The sequence below is a fragment of the Narcine bancroftii genome, chromosome 12, assembly GCF_036971445.1.
Source record: "Narcine bancroftii isolate sNarBan1 chromosome 12, sNarBan1.hap1, whole genome shotgun sequence".
NCBI classification, from domain to species: Eukaryota; Metazoa; Chordata; class Chondrichthyes; order Torpediniformes; family Narcinidae; genus Narcine; species Narcine bancroftii.
This window is the reverse complement of record NC_091480.1, coordinates 82,397,132-82,419,740: the sequence shown is the minus strand read 5'-3', so window position 1 is coordinate 82,419,740 and position 22,609 is coordinate 82,397,132. Positions and strand designations below refer to the sequence as shown.

At 41.4% G+C, this 22,609-nt stretch overlaps 1 protein-coding gene across 1 annotated transcript in view; it reads left to right on the top strand.

Moving 5' to 3' along the window:
• Positions 1–22,502, top strand: part of tubg1 (tubulin, gamma 1) — a 33,561-nt gene extending 11,059 nt beyond the window's left edge. The window contains exons 5-11 of the mRNA XM_069907226.1: positions 9–88; positions 3,141–3,267; positions 3,368–3,454; positions 7,375–7,524; positions 13,374–13,526; positions 16,943–17,104; positions 21,214–22,502. Of these exons, the coding sequence (XP_069763327.1) occupies positions 9–88; positions 3,141–3,267; positions 3,368–3,454; positions 7,375–7,524; positions 13,374–13,526; positions 16,943–17,104; positions 21,214–21,411 (957 nt within the window). The 3' untranslated portion in view covers positions 21,412–22,502. The remainder of the gene's footprint in view (positions 1–8; positions 89–3,140; positions 3,268–3,367; positions 3,455–7,374; positions 7,525–13,373; positions 13,527–16,942; positions 17,105–21,213) is intronic.
• Positions 22,503–22,609: the final 107 nt, after the last annotated feature.

The window sequence follows — 22,609 nt, the reverse complement described above, 5'->3', positions numbered from 1 at the left end:
TCCTGCAGGGCTTTGTTCTATGTCATTCCATTGCTGGTGGGACAGGTTCTGGTTTGGGTTCCTACCTGCTGGAGAAGTTAAACGACAGGTGAGTAACATTCCCTTGTGAATAAAACAGTTGAAGAATGAGATTCTCTCTCTATTTCCATGTTGGAGTGTGATTGGAATTGGAATATTTGAGCGCAGCAGGCAAGTCTTAACATCTTTCTTTATTGACAGAAATTATGATTGCCATATTGCAGGAATCTCACACTTGCATCTTCTGTGATGCATCATACTGCAATGAAGTACTTTGATACATTGGTTATGGAGCAAATCAACTCCTGTCTCAGGAAAGACCTGAATCCACTTTAATTCACCTATCCTTGCACCAAGACAACAGAGGATAATAATCAGAATCAGGATATATTGTCATTAACAAATCATGAAATTCGGTGTTTTGTGGCAGCATCATAGAGCAAATGTACATATTATAACCATCTCATGACATTAGTACAAAAAATAAAATAAGAATCTCTCTCTTTGGCTTGGCTTCGCGGACGAAGATTTATGGAGGGGTAAATGTCCACATCAGCTACAGGCTCGTTTGTGGCTGACAAGTCCGATGCGGGACAGGCAGACACGGTTGCAGTGGTTGCAGGGGAAAATTGGTTAGTTGGGGTTGGGTGTTGGGTTTTTCCTCCTTTGTCTTTTGTCAGTGAGGTGGGCTCTGCGGTCTTCTTCAAAGGAGGTTGCTGCCTGCCGAACTGTGAGGCGCCAAGATGCACGGTTTGAGGCGATATCAGCCCACTGGCAGTGGTCAATGTGGCAGGCACCAAGAGGTTTCTTTAGGCAGTCCTTATACCTCTTCTTTGGTGCACCTCTGACACGATGGCCAGTGGAGAGCTCGCCATATAACACGATCTTGGGGAGGCGATGGTCCTCCATTCTGGAGACGTGACCTACCCAGCGCAGTTGGATCTTCAACAGCGTGGATTCGATGCTGTCGGCCTCTGCCATCTCGAGTACTTCGATGTTAGGGATGAAGTCACTCCAATGAATGTTGAGGATGGAGCGGAGACAACGCTGGTGAATAGTGCACGAACAGCAAGGCAGTGTCTTTGGTTCATTGATCATTCAGAAATTTGATGGCAGCGGGGAAGAAGCTGTCCTTGTGCCACTGAGTGCTTGTCTTTAGGTAGCAGAGTGAAAAGGGCATGGCTTGGGTGGTGGGGGTCTTTGAGGACAAAGGCTGCATTTTTTTTAAGACACCGCCTCTTGTAGATGTCCTCAATGGAGTGAAGTCTGTTACCTGTGATGTTTCAGGTCGAGTTAACAGCCCTCTGGTATTTATTCTTGTCCTGAGAGTTGGTGCGTCCTTACCAGGCAGTGATGCAACCAGCCAGCCTGCTCTCCACGATACTCTTGTAGAAGTTTACGAGCATCTTTGATGACGTACTGAACCGCTTCAGACACCTTCACTGCTGGGGCATGGTGGAGATGTTTAGTTCCTTCAAGTTCTGAGGAGTCTACATATCAGAAAACCTCCTGGAGCCAACACATTGAAGCAACTGTGAGGAAAGCACACCAATGTTTCTACATACTATAGTTGTACTGTGGATAGTATACTGATGGGTTGCATCACAGTTCTTTCTCGGTTAGTAAGTTAAGTGTCCAGGAATGCACAAGGCAAGAGAAAGTTGCAAACCTAGTCCAGGAAATCACAAGCACGGAACTCTTGTCATTGAATGCATCAATGTGAGATGCTGCTTCAAGAAGGCAGATGACTTAAAGGATCCCCATCACCCTGGTCTTGACCTCTTCACGCTGCTACCTTCAGGCAGAAGGTACAGAATTCTGAGGTCCAGCGCCTCTAGATTCATGAAGAGTTTTTAATTCAATCTTCTGGAATTTGCCGCCACTGGCAGCTGTGCAGGCCAGGTTATTGGGTATAATTAAGACAGAGATTGATAGGTATCTGAATTGTCAGAATTTCAAAGGTTATGGGGAGAAGGCAAGGGAGTGGGGCTGAATGAGAGAATGGATCAGCTCATGATGAAATTGTGGAATGAACTCAACAGGCCAAATGGTTCTAATCTCCTTTATCTTATGGTCAAATGGGATTCTCCCCAAATGCCAACAGATGAGTTGAGCCAAAGGGCTCATTTCCGTTCTTTGAAACCGTATCTTCCAGATGAATATCCTATACATCTTTATCACTGTATTTAATCTTTATTATACCTACCCTGTCTGTCACCCTGAAACCTGTGACCCAAAATAAAATCAGAAAATGCTGGAATATCCAGCAGCTTGGATGCATCTGGGAAGAGAAATGGAGTGAAAGTTCCTGGTTGGTCCTTTTTTAGTTCAGCTTTTATTTTAAATTTCTAACATCTGCACTTTTTAATGTATACCATGACTGAATTTTGCATCATTCGATCACTTGTGAACAGTGGATTCCAATGAATGATCCCAAAGACACCCCAACAATGACTAGATCCAGATCCTGCCTCCTACTCCCTCTCACCTCTTTATATTGGCATTCTCTCCCTTACATTCCCAGCCCTGATGTAGGGTCTCAGCCTGAAACAACAGCCATTCATCTGCCTCCATAGGTTGCCCGATCTGCTGTTCATCGTTTTTGCCTATTAATTAGTTTATCTTCAATACCATTTGTACTCATTTTGTTTAATAATCTGGGTAGTGACTTATTTAAAATCAAAGCCCATATCAATTAAATGCCCTTATCCTTCTCATCACAAACTTGGGTGAATAAACCTTTATATTTTTGTCAAACATTTTCATTTTCTAAATCCATATTGACTGAACCCAGTCTGTTTTTTTTAGTGCTGTTTATTTTTTAAAACTCCTCTTTGCATAAATATTAGCTTCACATTTGTTGCCGCCATTAGGGTTAAGTATATAAATTCTACGGAATTTGAAAGTTTCTCCTTCAGAGCAATTGGAATCTGAGTCAAAAAGATTTATTATCTGAGCTGCTTTAGTTTCTCCAATACTATTTATTAATGCTAATTTATTTGAGTTTCTCATTCTCTACAAATGTTTACAGAGAAAAACCAGTGTTGTTTACTGAGTTTGAAAATCTATCCATTCTAAATTGTTCAGACTTTTACAGACCTATTTATATTAAATCTCTGAAGGTACCCAAAGAAGTTGGTTCAGACATACTCTGTATTCCCAAATCAAGATGAGATGAGTGATGTGGTGGTGCAGCCTTATAATTCACTGTTGACACTGAAGAGACTAACTCAAAATGCAGACTGTGTGGTAAGTAAACCAACAGCAACGTTTGAACTTCGTAATATGACTCTCTGCAGAATGGATTGCTGTCTTGGGCTGAGTTCTGAGGTGCTGTTTTTTTTAAAAGGTTGTTCTTGACAACACAGCACTAAATCGGATTGCCACAGATAGGCTTCATATTCAGAACCCTTCCTTTTCTCAGATCAACCAATTGGTAAGTAAAAACTAATACTCATTATCTAGATTGTAAAGCATTGCTTCATGTAGATGGAATTGGGACATAGGTGAAAAGTTAAAGTGTAAGCATAATTTAAGTGGAGCAGGATACTCATTTATATATCAAAACTGGTATGTGGTAACATAAAACAACACACAGGAACAGGTCACATGTCTGCGCTGAACCTCATATCCAATTATTACTATAACTGCGTTCTGCCATGATGCATATCCCTGAATTCCCTGCACACTTGTGTGACTATCTAGAAGCCTCTTAAATGCTACTATTTTATCTGCTTCCGCCATTACCCCTGAAGCCCATTTCATGTGCATGCCACTCTGTATAAAATAAACTTGCTCTGCACATCTCTTTAAACTCCTTCAATATCTCTATCTCCACTGTAAACACATCCTCTAATATGCAGTATTTTTACCCTGGGAAAAAGATTCTGATGTAAGTATGTCCAACCTCTTCCCATAATTTGTTCCCTCTAAAGCAGGCATTGAGGTAAAACTCTCCAGTATCCTTTCCAAACCCTTTACATCCTTTCTATAATGGGACAACCAGAATTAATACACTTGCAAAGTGTGGCCTACCAAATTTATAAAGCTGTAACACGACTTCCTTATTTTTATACTCAATGCCTTGCCCAATCAAGGCTGGCATATCATATAAGGATCTATGGACATGAGCCACAGATCCCTCTGCATATCAATGATTTTAAGAGTCCTTCCATAAACTATGTTCCATAGAACACAACAGCACAGAAACAGGCTCTTCAGCCCATCTGCTCCATGCCAAACAAGTATTCTGACTAGTCCCATTGGCTTGCACTTGGAACATAGCCATCCATACCCCTCCCATTCAAATTACCACGCTCTCACTACTCTCTGCATGAGGATGTTCCCCTAATGTTCCCCCGAACACCTCACCTTTCACCCTTAACCCATGTCTTAAGTTCTTGATTAAGCTAATCTCAGTGGGAAATGCCTGTTTGAATTTACTCTGTATCCCTAATAATTTTATATACTTCCCTCATTTTATATGGTCCAAGGAATAAAGTCCTTACCTGTTTTACCTTTCCCTGTAACTCAATTTCTGGCAACATCCTTGTAAATCTTTGAACTCTATCAATCTTACTGATATCTTTCCTGTAGTCAGGTGATTTATACTGCACACAGTACTTAAAAAATTGGCCTCATCAATGCTTTACCACTTCACCATAACATCCCAATTCCTATACTTTGTCCTCTTATGTAGGCCAACGTTCCAAAAGTTCTCTTTGGCACCCTATCTACCTGTTTTTTCTTTTCTTTGGCTTGGCTTCGCGAACGAAGATTTATGGAGGGGGTAAAAAGTCCACGTCAGCTGCAGGCTCGTTTGTGGCTGACAAGTCCGATGCGGGACAGGCAGACACGATTGCAGCGGTTGCAAGGGAAAATTGGTTATCTTTCATGGAATTGTGTATCTGTATTTCCAGATCCCTCTGTTCTATTGCGCTTCTCAGTTCTCTACTGTTTACTGTGTATGTCCTACCTTGGTTTGTCCCACCAAAGTGCAAACTCTCATACTTGCCTTTCACATCTTATTTTTTCAGCTGGTCTAGATCCAGCTTTGAGCTTTGAAAACATTCCTTGGTGTTGATGACACCTCCAATCTTTGTCATCTGCCAACTAGCTGATCAAATTTACTACATTGTCATCTAGATCAGTAGTTTTCAAACTGCCCCCCAAACACACATTCTACCTTAAGCAATCCCCACGCCATAAGTGCTCTGTGATTAATTGGTTTAGGTGGTATGTGAATGGAAAGAAAAAAGTTTGAAAACCACTGTTTTAATCATACCTAATTGACTCATTATATGCACAGTTTCATAAATGGGCAATGAGAGACAATTTTTCTCAAGCAATGTATTTCATTGGGTCAAGAGCACTAGTTCTCAACCTTCACTTCCCACTCACATACCACATTAAGCGATCCCTTACCAATCACAGAGCACTTATGGCATAGGGATTCCTTAAGGTGGAATGTGAGTTTAGGGGGGCAGTTTGAAAACCACTGATCTAGATGACTAATGGACCCATGACCGATCCTTGAGGAACACCCCCTAGTGGCAGGCCTCCATTCAGAAAGGCAATCATCTACTACTACTCTCTGGCTTCTCCTCAAAGCCAATGTTTAATCCAGTTTAATAACTTACCCTGAATACTGAGCGACTGAACGTTGTTGACCAACCTCCCATGCGGGACTTTGTTTAAGGCCTTACTAAAATCCATGTTGACAACATCCATGATCTTCATCAGTTTCCTGGTAACCTCCCCTTGCAATTGATTTACCGATATAACATCTCACACTTGTCCAGATTAAACTCTGTCTGCTATTTCTCTGTCCACATCTTCATCCTTTTCTATTCTTCAATAGCCCTCTACACCAGCTACAGCTCCACCAATCTTAGTGTCTTCTGCAAATATGCTCATTTGCCTATCTGCTTTCTCACCCAAGACATTTATGTAAATCACTAACACCAATCCCTGCCGAACACCACTGGTCACAAACCTCCAGCCAGAATTGGACCCTTCTATCGATACCATGGAGGAACAGAGATCTTTGGGTCCATGGATTTCTCAAGGTTGCCATGCATACTGATAGGGTGCTTAAGAAGTCGAATGCAAAAGGTAGCAGTTGATGGAATGTACTCTGCGTGGAGGTCAATCATTAGTGGCATTCTGTTCTGAGACCCTGCTCCTTGTGATTTTGATAAATGACGAATGAAGTGAGGGGGTGGGGTCAGTATGTTTGGAGATGTTAGAGGTTGGAGGTGTTGTGGATACTGTAGAAGGCTGCTGTAGATTACAACACAGGATATAGATGACGCGGAGTTAGGTGGAAAAATGGCAAATGGAATTCAATCTGGATGTGGCATTTGAGAGGAATAGATGGAGTATAGACAGAGTAAATACAAGTAGGCTTTTTCCACAGTGGTTGTGAGACAAGAACTAGAGGACGTGGGTTAAGAGTAAAGGGGGAAATTTTTAAAGGAAATATAAGGGGAAACTTCTTCATGCAGAGAGTGGTAAGATTGTTGAGCAAGCTACCAGCTGAAGTGGGCTCAATTTTATAATTTAAGAAAAATTTAAGATGGGTATATCGATGGGAGGGCTATGGTTAGTGGAACTTGGCAGAATAATTCAGTGCAGGCTAGATGGGCTGAATAGGCTATTTCTGATCTGTAGTGTTCAATGGTTTCAGGTGTGAAATGATGCACTTTTGAAGGTTGAACTTGCTTAATGGCAGTGTGGAGTAACAGTGGGATCTTGGGGCCGAGATCCATAGATCCCTCCAGGTTGCTGTACAAGTTGATAGAGTGATTAGAAGGCGCATTAGTGTGCTGGCCTTCATTAGTCGATAGATTGAGTTCAAGAGCCATGAGGTAACATTGCAACTTTATAAAACTTTGGTTAGTCCACACGAGTATTACATTCAGTTCTTGTTGCCTCATTATAGGAAGGGGGTGCAGAGAAGATTTACCAGGATGATTCTTGGACTGGAGATGTTTCCTATGAAGTAAAGTTGACAGAGCTAGGGCTTTTCTCTTTGGAATGATGAAGGATTTCTATCTTCTATTTTGTTCAGGCGCCTGCCTGCGTTTTGCTTATCCCCTTATCTCCTTTGGACGTTGCAAGACCTGCTAAGCTCCTGTAGCAATTTTAATGCCTATCAAAGAGTCTCTTAAATTTCCAATTCACAGGGAAGGGGGCCCATAAACTTTGAGCAGAGACCTAAGGACGGTCATAGCTATTAAAAAGGTTGAGAATAGCTGAGTTAACCTGTCGATGAGTTACAATGACAGGCTTGAAATATGCTTCATATTTTGACTTTAGCTGCAATATGACTTTGCTTTATGACTTTTCTTGTAGGTATCCACCATCATGTCTGCAAGTACCACCACACTGAGGTACCCTGGATACATGAACAATGATCTGATTGGACTGATCGCATCCCTCATTCCCACTCCGAGACTACATTTTCTTATGACTGGCTACACTCCGCTTACCACAGATCAATCAGTATGTGTTGCTTGATGTCTTAAATGATTCATGATCTGACAGTCATTGATTGGTTTATCATGAGAATGCCTTGTCGTTAGGCTCAATATCCTATGGAATTTGGATCTACTGCATGGTACATGATGATGAACAGATTTTGATGAAAATTTGATATATTCAAATAACGTGATCTTCATTGGAAATGGAAATTACTGGTGACATGTATTTACTGCCATGCAGGTACCTTTGTGAGGACAACATACTTGCCATCTGATCTTCATCCTATGGTATTGACAACCTTCCCAATATTCATAATCACTTTTGGAGTCATCTAAACTCTCTAATCATAACTTTACATTCATAAGCAAGCCATTGATATCAGAAAGTCAATGGTCCTAACAAACATCCCGGCGTACGAGGTAGTCATTAGTCAGTTAGAACACCCTCCTTTTACAATGATTCTCTGCTCTCCAAACCAATTTTTGGATCCAGTTAGCCAGCTTTTCCTGGATCACATGTGCCTTAGTTATCGTAAGGGACCTTGTGAAATGCCACACTGCCTTCATTCCCCTTTGTTATCCCCTTGAAAAACTTCAGGTACAGAGTTCCATGAAAACAGCAAGGCATGTGGAAGAGGGGTGAGGAAGGTGTATGCACACTTCCATTTGACAGTGGCATTGTGTGCAAGAATCAGAATATCATGTTACATAGAACCACAGAGCATTGCAGCACAGAAACAGACCTCTCAGCCCTTCTAGTCTGTGCTGAACCAATTTTTTCTCCAAGTCCCACTGATCTGCACCCAGTTCATGTACCTCCATGCCTCTCCTATCCATGTACCTGTCTGAATGCTTGTTCAATGTTAAAATTAAGCCTGCATTCATCACTTCATTTGCAGCTCGTTCCACACTCCCATCACTCACCTTGTGATGAACTTCCCTCTCACGTTCTCCCTAAATTATTTTCCCTTTCACTCTTAACCCATGACCTCAGCAGAAAAAGCCTATATACATTTAGTGTGTCTATCCCCTCATAGTTTTAAATTTCACAATCAATCTCCCCTCATTCTTCTACACTCCAGGGAATAAAGTCCAAACCTGTTTAACCTTTCCCTATAACTCAGTTCCTGAAGTCCAGACAACATTCTAGGAAATCTTCTCTGCACTCTTTTCAACTTATTGATATCTTTCCTGTTGTTAGGTGACCAAAACTGCACACAATACTCCAAATTTGGCCTCACCAATGTCTTGTACAACTTTACCGTACCATCCCAACTCCTAAACTCAATAATTTGATTTATGAAGGCCAATATGCCAAAAGCTCTCTTTTCCACCCTATCTAACTGTGACACCACTTTCAGGAAATTATGTATCTGAATTCCCAGATCCCTCTGTTCTACTCCACTCCTTAGTGCTCTACCATTTATCATGTATGTCCTTTCTTGGTTTATCCTTCCAAAATGGAGCACCTCACATTAAATTCCATCTGCCATTTTTCATCTCATTTTTACAGCTGGTCCAGATCCCTCTGAAAGCTTTGAATACCTTCACTGTCCACCATGCCTGCAATCTTAGTGTCATCTGCAAACTTGCTGATCCAATTTGCCACATTATCATCCAAATCATTGATATAGATGACAAACAACAATGGTTCCAGCATCAATCCCTGAGGCTTCCGGTCTGAGAAGCAATCATTCATCACAACTCTCTGGCTTCTCCTGTCTAGCCATTGTCAAATCCAGTTCACTACTTCATCATGAATACCTAGTGTCTGAACCTTCCTGACTAACCTCCCATGTGGGACCTAGTCTAAAGTCTTACTAAAGTCTACGTAGACAACATCCACAAGCCTTTCCTTCGTCAACTTTCCTGGTAAGCTCCTCAAAAAATCTCTATAAGATTGGTTAAACACGACCTACCACACGCAAAGTCATGTCGACTATCCCTAATCAGTCCATGGCTATCCAAATAATTGTATATCTGACCTCTTAGAACACCATCCAATAATTTAACTACCACTGACCTCAGGCTCACTACCCTATAATTTCCAGGGTTTTGGAGCTTTTTTAAATAATGGAACAATGTGATCTATCCTCCACATGAGGCTCCTTTGGCAGACAATGTGTCTTTTATCCTTCCTGATTCCCTTCTTGAGGTTTTTCTTGAATTTTTTTATTCTCCTCAAGAACCTCATTTGCTTCTTGCTGCTTGTACCTGTTATAACCATATAACCATTTACGGAGCGGAAACAGGCCATGTTGGCCTTTCGAGTCCGCACCGGTTCACTGATTTTGTGCGCCCTCTTCAGGCATTGGTCCCGGTAGATCTTCATTCAATAACGATGGGCAAATTCAATGCTTCTCTCTTCTTCCAAACCAGATCTCCAATATCCCTCGAAAACCCTATGCCTGCTAGCCTTGCCTTTAATCCTGATGAGAGCATACAAACTCTGTACTTTCAAAATTTTACCTTTGAAGGTCCTCCACGTACCTTGCACAACTTATTGCAATCCACGCGTTCTAGATCTTTTCTCATTTCCTTAAAATTGGCCTTCTTCCAATATAGAATCTCATCCCAAGGCCCTGACCTATCCTTCTCCATAATTAATTTGAATCAAATAGCATTTTGGTCACTGGGCCAACATATTCCTCTGCACATACTTCAGTCACCTGTCTTGACTCATTCCCTAATAGGAGATCCAGTACTGCACTCTCTCCAGTTGGTACCTCTATATATTGATTAGAAAACTTTGTTGAACACATTTAACAAACCAAGCCATCCAACCCTTTTACAGTATGGGAATCCCAGTACTATCACAACCTTCACTTTCCTCCAGTTGTCTGCTATCTCTTTACAGATTTGCTCCTCTAATATTTGTTGACTATTGGGCGGTCTATAATACAGCCAATTACACTTGTACAAAACATTAGTTTGGTCACACTTGGGAGGTAGTTGCTGTTCAACCACACTTCAGGAAAGATCTGATTAAACTAGAGAGGATTCAAAAAAGATTAGAGGGTTTGTGTTATAAGGAGAGACTGGATGTGCTGGGTCTCTCTTCCCTAGAATAAAGGAAGTTGAGAACTGACATAACGTGGGCAAATAAAATTGAAGTGGGGAGTGTTCAGAGAGCATATTCTTGTTAGTGAAGAGCAAATAAGGTGGAGGAATCCCAAGAGATTCTACAATTATGTTAAAAGCAAAAGTGTAACTAGTAGGTCCTTTTAAAAATCAATGCAGCTGTCTGTGTGGAGCCATAGGAGATGGGAGAGGGAATAATGCAAGCTAAGGAATTAAGAGAAATGAATAATGATGTCTTGGAACATAATCGCTACAAAAGGTGTGCTTGTGATCTTAAATCACACTAAAGTCAATAATTTCTTCGTGGTCTTACTGAGTGTATCAAAGAATGTTGAAAGAAATAGGAGAGATATTACTGAGGCTCTGATAGAGATATTCTCCATTTCCCCGCCTCTGCCCTCCCCTTCCCCACCCCCCCCCCCCCAACCTTCAACATTACGGATAAGGTCCCCCTTGTCCTTGCCTACCACTCCACCAGCCTCCGAATCCAACATAACATTCTCCGTAAGTTTCTTCACCTCCAAAAGGCCACCACCAGGCAACTGCTTTCCTCTGCTTTCTGTAGAGATCATTCTCTGACTCCCTTGTCCACTTGTTGCTCTCCACCGATCACCAAGTGCTACAGCTGTACCTCCACCTCCCCCTCACTACTATTCAAGGCAGTCCTTCCAAGTGAGGTGACAGTTCAGCTGTGAATCTGAAGAGGTTATTGCATCAGGCATTCCCCGTGTGGCCTCTACATCAGGGAGACCGAACATGGATTGGGGGATCACTTTGTTCTGTTCACCCAACAGCTAGAATCTCCCAGTGGCTAGACGTTTTAATTCCAACTCCTATTGCCATGACTAACATGGCCTCTAATTCAATGTCAAATTGAAGTCGCATGCAAATTTGAATATTCTATCTTGGCAGTCTCCAACCTGATGGCATCAATATCAATCTCCAATCTTTTGTACCCTCTCCCCCCACTCTGTTGTCTACCTTTTCCTGATTCCACTGGCCCCATTGCTCCATCTCTTTCCTTTCTTTTCCCTCGCCTGCCCATCGCGCACACTCCATCCTCCTCTAACTCCCCAATTTCCCTTCTTTCCATGATTACGTTCATCTCCTGTCAGAGTGCATCTTCCTTACCCCTCTGCCTCCAACCTCACCACTTCCTAGCTTGCATTTTCTTTCACCCCTCTCCTGCCCCCCCCCCCCCCCCACCCATATTCACCTACGAGCTGCCAGCTTGTGCTCCTCACCCCACTTTTTAAAATTCTTTTTCTTCTCAGTCCTGATGAATGGTTTTGGCTCAATGCATTACCTTCCTAGGATGCTGCCTGACTTTTATATTGTTTCATCTAATGTTTCCCATCTCCAAAGATAGAATTCTATTTTTAACCAGCAGAACCACCCCACCCCTCTGCCTACCTTCCTGTTGTTCTGATATACTGTGCATCCATAGATATTTAATTTTTTAGACATTCGGCACGATAACAGGCCATTTTAGCTCACCAATCCGTGCCACCCAATTTACACCCAATTAACCCAGAACATTTCAAGCATTGGGAGAAAACCAGAGCCCCCAGGGAAAACCCACGCAGATACGTGGAGAAAGAACAAACTCCTGACAGACACCACGGGATTTGAACCCCAGTCCCGATCGCCAGCACTGTGAAGGCATGGCGTTAATCATTATGCCAACTGTGCCGCCCAATTTGCTTCCTAACTCTGGTCATCTTTCAGCCACAACTCCGTGCTGGCTGCAATATCATACCTGCCAACTTTTACCTGCGCCACCAGATCATCAATATTTTTCTTACAGAATTTGGTGCTGTATTCATCCCCCCTTTTCAATTTTGTTTCCAAAGTATGCCAAGTTCAATCCTTAATTTTACGCTTTCAATGTTGCCCTATTTGCTGCCTTATCCTTCCACATAATCTCATCACAGTGCATCTCCTTGTGTATCTTCTGCTGTATTCACTGCCTTCTCATACTAGTTACCATGGTGGTCTGAAGTCCTCTATGTGTGCTGTATGAGATTTTCTGGTTGTGGTGGAGAAAAACTGTATTAATAGATACCCTCAAACTGAATTGGACCTATTTCAGGCCTAAGGAGTAGGGAATGGGAATGGTGAGTTTGCTCTTCTCAGTGAAGACGATCACCTCATGGCCATTTTTCAGTGCTGGATGTTTTTGATATTAACCATATAACCGTTTACAGCACGGAAACAGGCCATGTTGGCCCTTCAAGTCCGTACCGGTTCACTTGAACAACTCCACTAGCTCCTCCGCAAACTCCTGAGGAAGTAGAGGCTTTCTTCATGATGCCATTGGTGTGTTGGTTCCAGAAAATCTAGGAGGATGACTGGGGTGTCATCAGTATGTGAAGTCCTGGGCTGTGTCCACTACATTTTGGAGTGAATATTGATCATGTATTTGCAAGCTTCATGTGTAGTGCAAGGCAAAACTGGTTGCAACTTAGTGTCTTTAATTACCCTCCACACTGGAAGACTATGGGGCCAAGTCAGAGACTAAGATTTTTTCAGTCATTTACAGGATCAAGGAAGAGAGTTAGGAATAGTGCCGGCAAATGGTGTGGAGAATAAATAAGATGGATGAATGACAATAAATAAAAATTTAAATAAAGTTTAAAATTGTAAATGTTCTCTGAAGTAACACATAAATTAACCATGGGAGGGGTGGGGGGGGGGGAGGATATTGGTGATTGTATGCTACTTTTAAAAGGGGAGAGATGACAAATGGCAACCCTGTAATTTTAAAACTGGTGTACCTTTTGTCCTTAGGTGGCAAGTGTACGTAAAACAACAGTTCTGGATGTCATGCGCAGACTGCTGCAACCAAAGAATGTGATGGTGTCAACTGGAAGAGACAGACAAACCAATCACTGTTACATTGCCATTCTCAATATTATCCAAGGAGAGGTGGATCCTACTCAGGTAAGCCAAAAGATTCAGACTTGGAAAGAATAAAGGAACAGACCTGCATAGAAATAGCCATTGTCATACATGGTGGAAACAGGCCCACCCTGACAAAAATGGGACCTGCCTTCATTTGGCTCAGATCCCTCTAAACCTGACCTATCTAAGATCCTATCCATGTATCTTTCCAATTTTTAAAAAACATCTCAATAGTATCTACCTCAACCACCTCCTCTAGCTGCCCATTCCTTGTTCAGTAAAACCCGTGTTATCCAGAATTCAAGCAACTTGCAACCTCAGACAACAGGCAAAAAAAACCCAGAGGAAAATAAATAAATAAGATGGATGAATGACAATAAATAAAAATTTAAATAAAGTTTAAAATTGTAAATGTTCTCTGAAGTAACGCATAAAGCTTTGGTGAAGATGGGAGCAAATATTTATCCAGCGGAGTGCCTTGGTAGTTTGCTCGTAGAAGCTGTTTAAATAAAGTAGTGATTTCTCTGTAAACTTTGGTTGGGGGGGGGGGTTCGTTAATTATGATGTTTATTCTTAATGCAGCTGTATTAGTTAAGCATTGTAAGAGTGAGTCTCAAGCAACTGAAAAACTTGCTTATCTGGCATCTACCAATCCCTGTAGGTGCTGGACACCAGGGATTTTACTGTACTCCCTACCCTCTGTCTATTTATTAAAAAAAAGTTACCCTCAGATTCCTGTTAAATCTCACCCCTCACTTTAAACCTGCATCTTCTGGTGCAGCACACAGTGTTGGAGGAACTCAGCAAGTCAGGCAACATAAGTGCAAAGCAAGAGAGTCAATGTTTTGCATCAAATGGCCTTCAAAAAGAATACTGGGTAATGGTGTATTCCTGAGGTGGGGGAGGTGAATACAGATGGGAGGGGAAAGAGAAGAGGTTAGAGGTGATGGGGAAGGAGCAGAGGGCTGAGAAAGGAGCAAATATAAAATGCCTTGAGATTTTCTTTAATCCTTCTCGCCAGAAAATTTCTTGTTCCTTTTTTATTTTCCTCTGTTAGGAGGAAAGAAGGAAAGGGGTGGGGGAGGGCTGGAAGAGGAAAGGATCTTTGTATTTTAAGCATACTTACTAGCCTACCCTCTTTTCATCCAGATAATATAAATATCACACACAACTGATCCCTGTGGTCACATGGTCTCTAACTCATATAACAGTCTTCCACCACTAACCTCTGTTTTCTGTAAATCAGAAAATTTCATATCCATATTATTAATTCACCATGAATCCCATGCATCTACACCTTCTTGATCAGCCTACCATGAGAGACCAAGTCAAACACTTTACTGAAGTTCACGAATGCAACATCCGCTGCCCTAGTTTCATCAACCATCTTTGTCACCTCCATAAGAAAACTCAATCATTGATAAGACATGACGTGCTCCTCACAAAGACATGTTGACTATCTCTAATCTGACTATGACTTTCCAGTGTGCATAAATCTTATCCCAAGTATCCTTTCCAATCGTTTCTCAACCACATATGTGAGGCTTATTGACCCTTTTATTTCCTGGATTATCCTTTGTTCCCATGAACAAAGGTACAACTTTAGTCACTTTTGTGTCCTCTGCAACCTCTCTTGAGAATGCGAAGATGTTTGTCAAGACCCCAGCCATCTCTTCATTGGCCTTTTTCAATAATTGGGGATATATCCCATTAAGCCCAGGGAACTTATCCACCTTAAAGCTCCTTAGAAGACCCAACACCACCTCTTTGTTGATCGCAAAATGTCTTAACACATGAGCATTTTTCACATTATGCTCCATATCGCTGTCCATGTCTTTCTTTGTTATAAACACTGATGCAAAGTACTCATTTAGTACCTACCTTTTCCACTTCTTCTGACTCCAAGCCTAAATCCCCTCCTTTATCCTTGAGAGGTCCAATCTTATCCCTGTTCATCCTTTTGCTTTAAGTACAAATATAAAATGCCTTGAGATTTTCTTTAATCCTTCTCGCCACAATATTTATTGGTCTTTTTTGGTCTTCCTAATGCCTTGTTTGACCACTTTCCTGCAATTCTTGTATTCCTCCAGTGTCCTATCTGATTTTAACTTCCTGAACTTACATTTGCCTTTTTCCTTCTTGAAGTTTGTGACCTCCCAAGTTAAGTTCTCTTAACTTCCCATTCTTATCTTTCCTTCGCACTGGAACATGCAGCTCCTGTACTCTAATTGGCTAGGCCATAAATAACTGCCACATGTTAGTTGTGGGCTTGCCTGATACCAACTGCTCCCAGTTTACTACCCCTAACTCCTATCTAATCTATTGTGTTTAGCCCTCCCCCAATTTAATACCTTTCTACAAGGCCAAAACTTTTAGGTCTTTGCTGGAGGATCTGCTTTTCCCAGAGTGATAAATTATGGAATTCTCTGCCCATGGAAACAAGCTATCTCAGTAAGCATATTTAAGACAAGATTGAATAGATTTTTGCAGAATTGGGGAATTAAGGGATATGGGGAAAGGTAGGTGGCTAGAGATGAATCTCTCATCAGATCAGCCATGTCTCATTGAATGGCGGAGCAGGCACAATGGGCCGAATGCCTGCTCTTCCTCCTATTTCTTATGTTCTTAAAAGTTAAGGAAAAGTGATCACGAGTTCCAAAATGTTCCCCCACTGAAATTCTCATCACTTGGCTAGGCCTATTTACCAGTGCTTGGGCTATCTAGGTGCTGCTTCAAGAAACTCTCCTATGTGTAGTTAACAAATTCTGTCCCACCTAGTCTCTAGATCTGAGGACTTCCCATTCCATATGTGGAAAATTAAAGCCTGTTACTACAACAAGCCTGTTGCTTTTGAAATTGTCCATAATCAGTAACATATCTGTTCCTCCTCTATTGGGAGGCTGGCAGTTTAGCCCCATTAGATGATTGCCCCCTTATTCTTCCAGAGTCCTCAGAAACTACCCTCTTCTTCCTATCACTTCTCTGATTCTTTCTCTTCTACCCTCCCACCTGTATCCACCTATTATCTTTTGCCTGTTAGTCTGTGCTCCTTCTTCTTCACCCTCCCTCTCTGTCCCCCCACTTTTTAAAATTCAGGTGTTTACCTGTATTTTCGCATTCCCAACAAAAGGTTCAGATGTGAAACATTGCTTTTACTGCATATCCCTAATCCATGCTGCATAATCTGCTGAGTTTTTCCAGCTCTTTTATATATTGCACTCAACCTCAGCAACTGCAGATTTTATTGTTTAACCTTTTGTAAAATTATACCTAATTACAAGATTATTAATTTGACCTGTCTCATTGCACAGATCCAGATCTAAGATAGCATGTTCCCTTGTAGGCTTAATAAGCTATCCCCGCTGCATTCTATGAAGTCCTCCTCACTACTGCCTCAAATAACTTGATTCCATTTTCACATGCATAGAGTAATTTTTGGTTGACTTCCCAAATAGGTCCATAAGAGTCTGCAAAGAATACGAGAGCGGAAATTGGCCAACTTCATTCCATGGGGCCCAGCCAGTATTCAGGTGGCATTATCACGGAAATCTCCTTACCTGCCTTCAGCTCATCGTGTTAGTGGGCTTATGATGGCCAATCACACCAGCATTTCATCGGTAAGTTCCAGTATCATTCTAGCCACATTCACAGTTGCCACAGCAGAAAGTGAAATAAATGACCCAGAGAAAATAATATTTTATAAACAAATTCTCAACTAGACAATGAATCTTGATCAGAGAGAATTGTTTGAGCTCTTTGGTCATTAGAAACATACCATTCCTTCAAGTGGAAAGAAAGTAAAAAGTGCTCACTGACCAGCATGGCTTTGTCAAGTGAAGATTGTGTCTCATGAATCTGATTTGAATTCTTTGAGGATGTAACAAAGAACATTGAAGATATGTGGTGGATGTAGTGTATATGGATTTCATTTAAAAGTTCCCCATGCAAGGCTCATTCGGGATGTAAGGAGGCATGGAATTCATGAAGCCCTGGCTTTGTGGATACAGAATTGGTTTTCACACAGAAGGCAGAAAGTGGTTGTAGATGGTTCATATTCTGCATGGCAGTTGATGCCCAGTGGTGTTCCGGAGGGTTCTGTTTTGGGACCCCATCTCTTTGTTATTTTTATAAATGACCTGGTTAAAAAATGGTGGGTTAATATGTTTGCAGATGACACAAAGGTTGATGGTAGAATTGTTGATAGTCTCAAGGTTTGCCAGACATTACAGAGGGACATTGATAGGATGCAGAGCTGGGCTGAGAAGTGGCAGATAAGTTTAATCCAGAAAAATGTGAAGTGGTTCATTTCAGTAGATCATATTTCAAGGCAGAATACTTTAATGGGAAGACTGATCAGTGTGAACATGTGAACACTTAAAGTTGCTGCACAGGTTAATGGAGTTTTTAAGAAGGTGTGTTGGCCTTCATTTACCATGGGATTGAGTTCGAGCTGTGAGGTAATGTGCCTTAGTTGGATCCCATTTGGAATATTCTGTTCAATTCTGGTTACCTTATCACAGGAAAGTTGTGGATGTTACCAAGAGGGTGAAGAGGAGAATTACAAGAATGTTGCCTGCATTGGAGAATGATGGAGGATGAGGGGTGATCTGATAAAGGTGTAAAGGATGATGAGGAGCATTGATTGAGTGGATGGTCAGTGGCTTTTTCCCAGGTCTATATGGTTAACACAAGAGGGCATAGTTTTTAGGTGTTTGGCAGTAAGTACAGGGGATGCGAGAAGTAAGTTGGTCTCACAAAGATTGTGGGTGCATGGAATATGCTGCCATCAACAGTGATGGAGGCAGGTACAATTGGATCTTTTTAGAGACTATTAGATAGGTAAAGGTACTGATGAAATGGAGGGTATGCAGTTGTTAGAATAGATAGTAAGGTCAGCACAACATTGTGGGATGAAGGGCCTGAACTGTGCTGTAGATTTCCATTTTCTGCAACTGGCCAGCTTACTTCTGAGTGGCTTTGGCACTGTTTGAGTCTTATGGCCTAGCTTTAATGCCAAATTTACAGTCCGCGGATTAAGTTCCATTTTCTCCTACCCATTCTTTTGAAGCATGTTGCAAGGAAACATTGAATATCTGAACCCACATCACAAAGAATGAAGTAGTTTAAATCTCAGCAGAAGGGAGAACTCTTGGCATTGGCATAAGCCTTCATTGGAATGGCAACGTGGCTCAAAGTTCTGGGCTACTATACCTAGAAATCCGGTGCCTTGGCACAGAGGTGTGAACTTGTTCTTGTGATTCACACCCAAACTGAAGAAGAAATAAACCTGAATAACAAATTGATAAATAGAGTTGTGGAAAGTGGGGAGGTAAAACAAATCGTAACTTTAACCTTGGTCTGAGCCTGAGATGCCTAGGTCTGACCTCAGGTCAAAGCCTGAGCTAGCATAGGTTTGATGGGCAAAGGATGTCTTTGTATTTTCTTGATCCTCTGACGTGCCACCTTGCATTCAGCAGTCCAAGGTTTCCTACTCAGGCTGGTGCTGCATCATCTCCCTGGAGACCATCGCATTGTAGTCAGGCATTTGCTGGATGACTGTGGGGCCAGTCAGATGAAAGGCAGGTGCCTATGCTGGTGTGTCGTACGATACAAAAAGTTCATAACCACTAGCTGTGGGTATAAACAACAAATGACAACACTTAGCGATCATTTGGATAAGTGTTGTGTAATTTGTTGTTTCAAGAATGCATTCCAAGCAGAAGTATTAGAACTGTTGTCAAATTTTTACATGTATAGAAACAAAGCTCAGTAGAATCCTTGTCAGTATGAAAACACTTACCACAGTATATGATCAGGGCTGGCTAAAGTTGACTGAAGATGACTCTAGCATGGAAGGCAGAGAGCAGCAATGGCTGATGCTTCTGGAAGAATTCAGAAGTAACAGGCTTGTTTCTTCCCAAAGAAGAATAAACATTTAAAAGGGCATAAAAGCAGATCACAGTATTGCAGGAAGCCACAGGTTTGGGTAGCTTTTAATAAATCAACAGAAGACAGGGAAAAGGGGAGAAAAGATGAAATGTGAAACTAAGCAAGACAGTAATGCCAAAAGTTTTTTTCAAATATACAGAGAGTAAAAGAGTGGAAATTGGAAAACAACACTGGGGAAGTGCTAAACCTAAAGAGCTACCCATCCTGATTACATCTCCTGGGGTACACAAGAGCAGTGATGCATTGTGTGAAAATGCTGATGTTACTGCAGCCATGCTAAACTGCAAATATATGACAATTCCAGATTCCATCCACTCTGCTGATGTCATCTCTATTCCTATATTGATAGTTTATCCTTTTAAGTGAAGTGACTAAATATGGCGAATGTGCAGGACAGCCTAGCTTTGACTTGTACCGCTTGGGTCTGCAAATGGGCAGCCTCACGGACTATCACTGTTCCATTCCAGGACTTGTTTGAGGAAGGCTCCAGGTCAAAGTTGGTGGTTGGGGCACATAGTTGTATTTCTGTGTTTAGTTTGGTGATTCTCTGTGACACATCTCTGCACTTTGATTGCAATGCTGGCTGATACATGGAATACCCTCCAGTGGATATAGTCAGTCTGTCTAATATCTGTAGTAAGCTGCAAAAGCCTTGGTAGCGTGCCATGGGGAATGTTCGATCAAGCATGGAACTACTTCCACAAGCAGTTTACTGTTTTTAAAAAAAAACATTTTTAGGAAAAATCTTCTAAATCTTAGTGGCATTTTCAATTACAGTCCATATTTTTGATCCACTTTCACCTTTAAACTCATTCCAGAATTGGAAAGTCAATTCCAATTCGACCCATCAAGTCTGCTTCACCATTCAAATCATGGCTGATGTATTTTTCTTCTCACCCCCATTTTCCTGCCTTCCGCCCCGCCCCCATCACCTTCAAAATATTTAACTGCCTATTGCTTCCCACTGCCAAGCTTCTCCAGTACTTGTGTACTACATTTTACTTATGCTAGTACCTATTCCATAATACCAGGAGAACCTATCTTGCTTAACAGCCTCATATGTGGCATCTGGTCACAGGCCTTCTGAAAATCCAAATAAACATCCATTGACCCTTCTTTGTCTATCCTGGCCATTACTTTAAGAATTCCAATAAATTTGTCAAGCAAAATTTCCCCTGAAGGCACCAATACTGTCTTCAGCCTATTTTATGAGCTTTCAAGTATCTGAAACCTCATCCTTAATAATAGACTGGATTCTTGCCAACCACTGAAGTTAGGCCAACCAGCCTATAATTTCCTGGAACCGCTCCCAACAATTCTTAAAAGCTCACTACTAATGAGTTCGCAACCTCTTCAGCTACCTCTTTCAGAACTCTGGGGCGTTGTCTATCTGGACCAGGTGATGCATCCACTTTGCCTCTTCAGCTTAATGATAGCCAACCACACTACCTTTTGCCCCTGACTCTCAAATTTCTGACACTTCACTGGTGTCTTCCACAGTAAAGAAAAATGCAAAATACCTATTCATTTCTTCTATCATTTCTTTAGGTTTAGCACTTCTCCACTGTTGTTTTCCAACATCCACTCTTTTACTCTGTGCATGTTTGAATTCTGCTCTTGCGTCTTGTGGTCTTATTTGGCAACATTGATCATCGGAGTATTAAATAAGGCTTTTAACATTAAAATATTCCATCCAAGAAATTTCTGTGAATTTACATACCACATTTATGTAATGTACTGAATGTCATGGCTTTAAGTCTTCTTCTTGACCCCACAGTTGTTTGAGAGAACCAGCAGACAGTACGACAAACTCCGCAAAAGGGAAGCATTCCTGGAGCAGTTTCGCAAAGAGGATATATTTAAGGAGAACTTTTCTGAACTGGATAATTCCCGGGAGATTGTCCAACAGCTTATTGATGAATATCATGCAGCTACCCGTCCTGATTACATCTCCTGGGGTACACAAGAGCAGTGATGCATTGTGTGAAAATGCTGATGTTACTGCAGCCATGCTAAACTGCAAATATATGACAATTGCAGATTCCATCCACTCTGCTGATGTCATCTCTACTCCTATAATGATAGTTTATCCTTTAAGTGAAGTGACTAAATATGGTGAATGTGCAGGACAGCCTAGCTTTGACTTGTACCGCTTGGGTCTGCAAATGGACAGCCTCACGGACTATCACTGTCCCATTCCAGGACTTGTTTGAGGAAGGCTCCAGGTCAAAGTTGGTGGTTGGGGCACATAGTTGTATTTCTGTGTTTAGTTTGGTGATTCTCTGTGACACATCTCTGCACTTTGATTGCAATGCTGGCTGATGCATGGAATACCCTCCAGTGGATATAGTCAGTCTGTCTAATATCTGTAGTAAGCTGCAAAAGCCTTGGTAGCGTGCCATGGGGAATGTTCGATCAAGCATGGAACTACTTCCACAAGCAGTTTACTGTTTAAAAAAAACATTTTTAGGAAAAATCTTCTAAATCTTAGTGGCATTTTCAATTACAGTCCATATTTTTGATCCACTTTCACCTTTAAATTTATTCCAGACTTGGAAAGTCCATGTAATTTATAAATATGTAAATTATTACTAATTATTTTCCCCAGTTTGCCAAATAGTTGTATCTGGTCTTGGTCGCTTCCAGTGCAAAGACAGCAGGTTCCACACATCACCTTTGGGCAGCAGTTTGATCCAAGCTTGAACACTCAAGCTATAGATTTTCGTTCTGGCATGTAGGTCTCCACACTGCTCAGTTAATGAAACAACTCAAAGTTTAGCAAATGGCTTCATGTCATTAAAATTTTTACTTCTAGTGTGACATTGGCTATTGTTTTAAATTGGTTACAATTTCTTATATTTCTGGACAGTTTTAAAATGCCGTCTGTATCGGAGACCCCTTCAAATTATTTTTAAAGATGATTGGAGGCAAAAGTTTCAGACTTCTTTATCTTGTATTCTGAGTATTGAGTGCATAGGGGTATGTAGAGAACAGATGTGAAGGTGTGTGGAATGTACTATATTACACCTGTTTGTCACCTTCTAATAAAAGACTGTTTTTCATTGAGCTGTGATTTTTGCACTTCCCATAAAATGCACAAATTTGATGTTTATCCTCCTGCATTTCAGAGCTATAGAGGTGGTAGGCACTTGGCAGCTTTTTTGTTTGGAAGA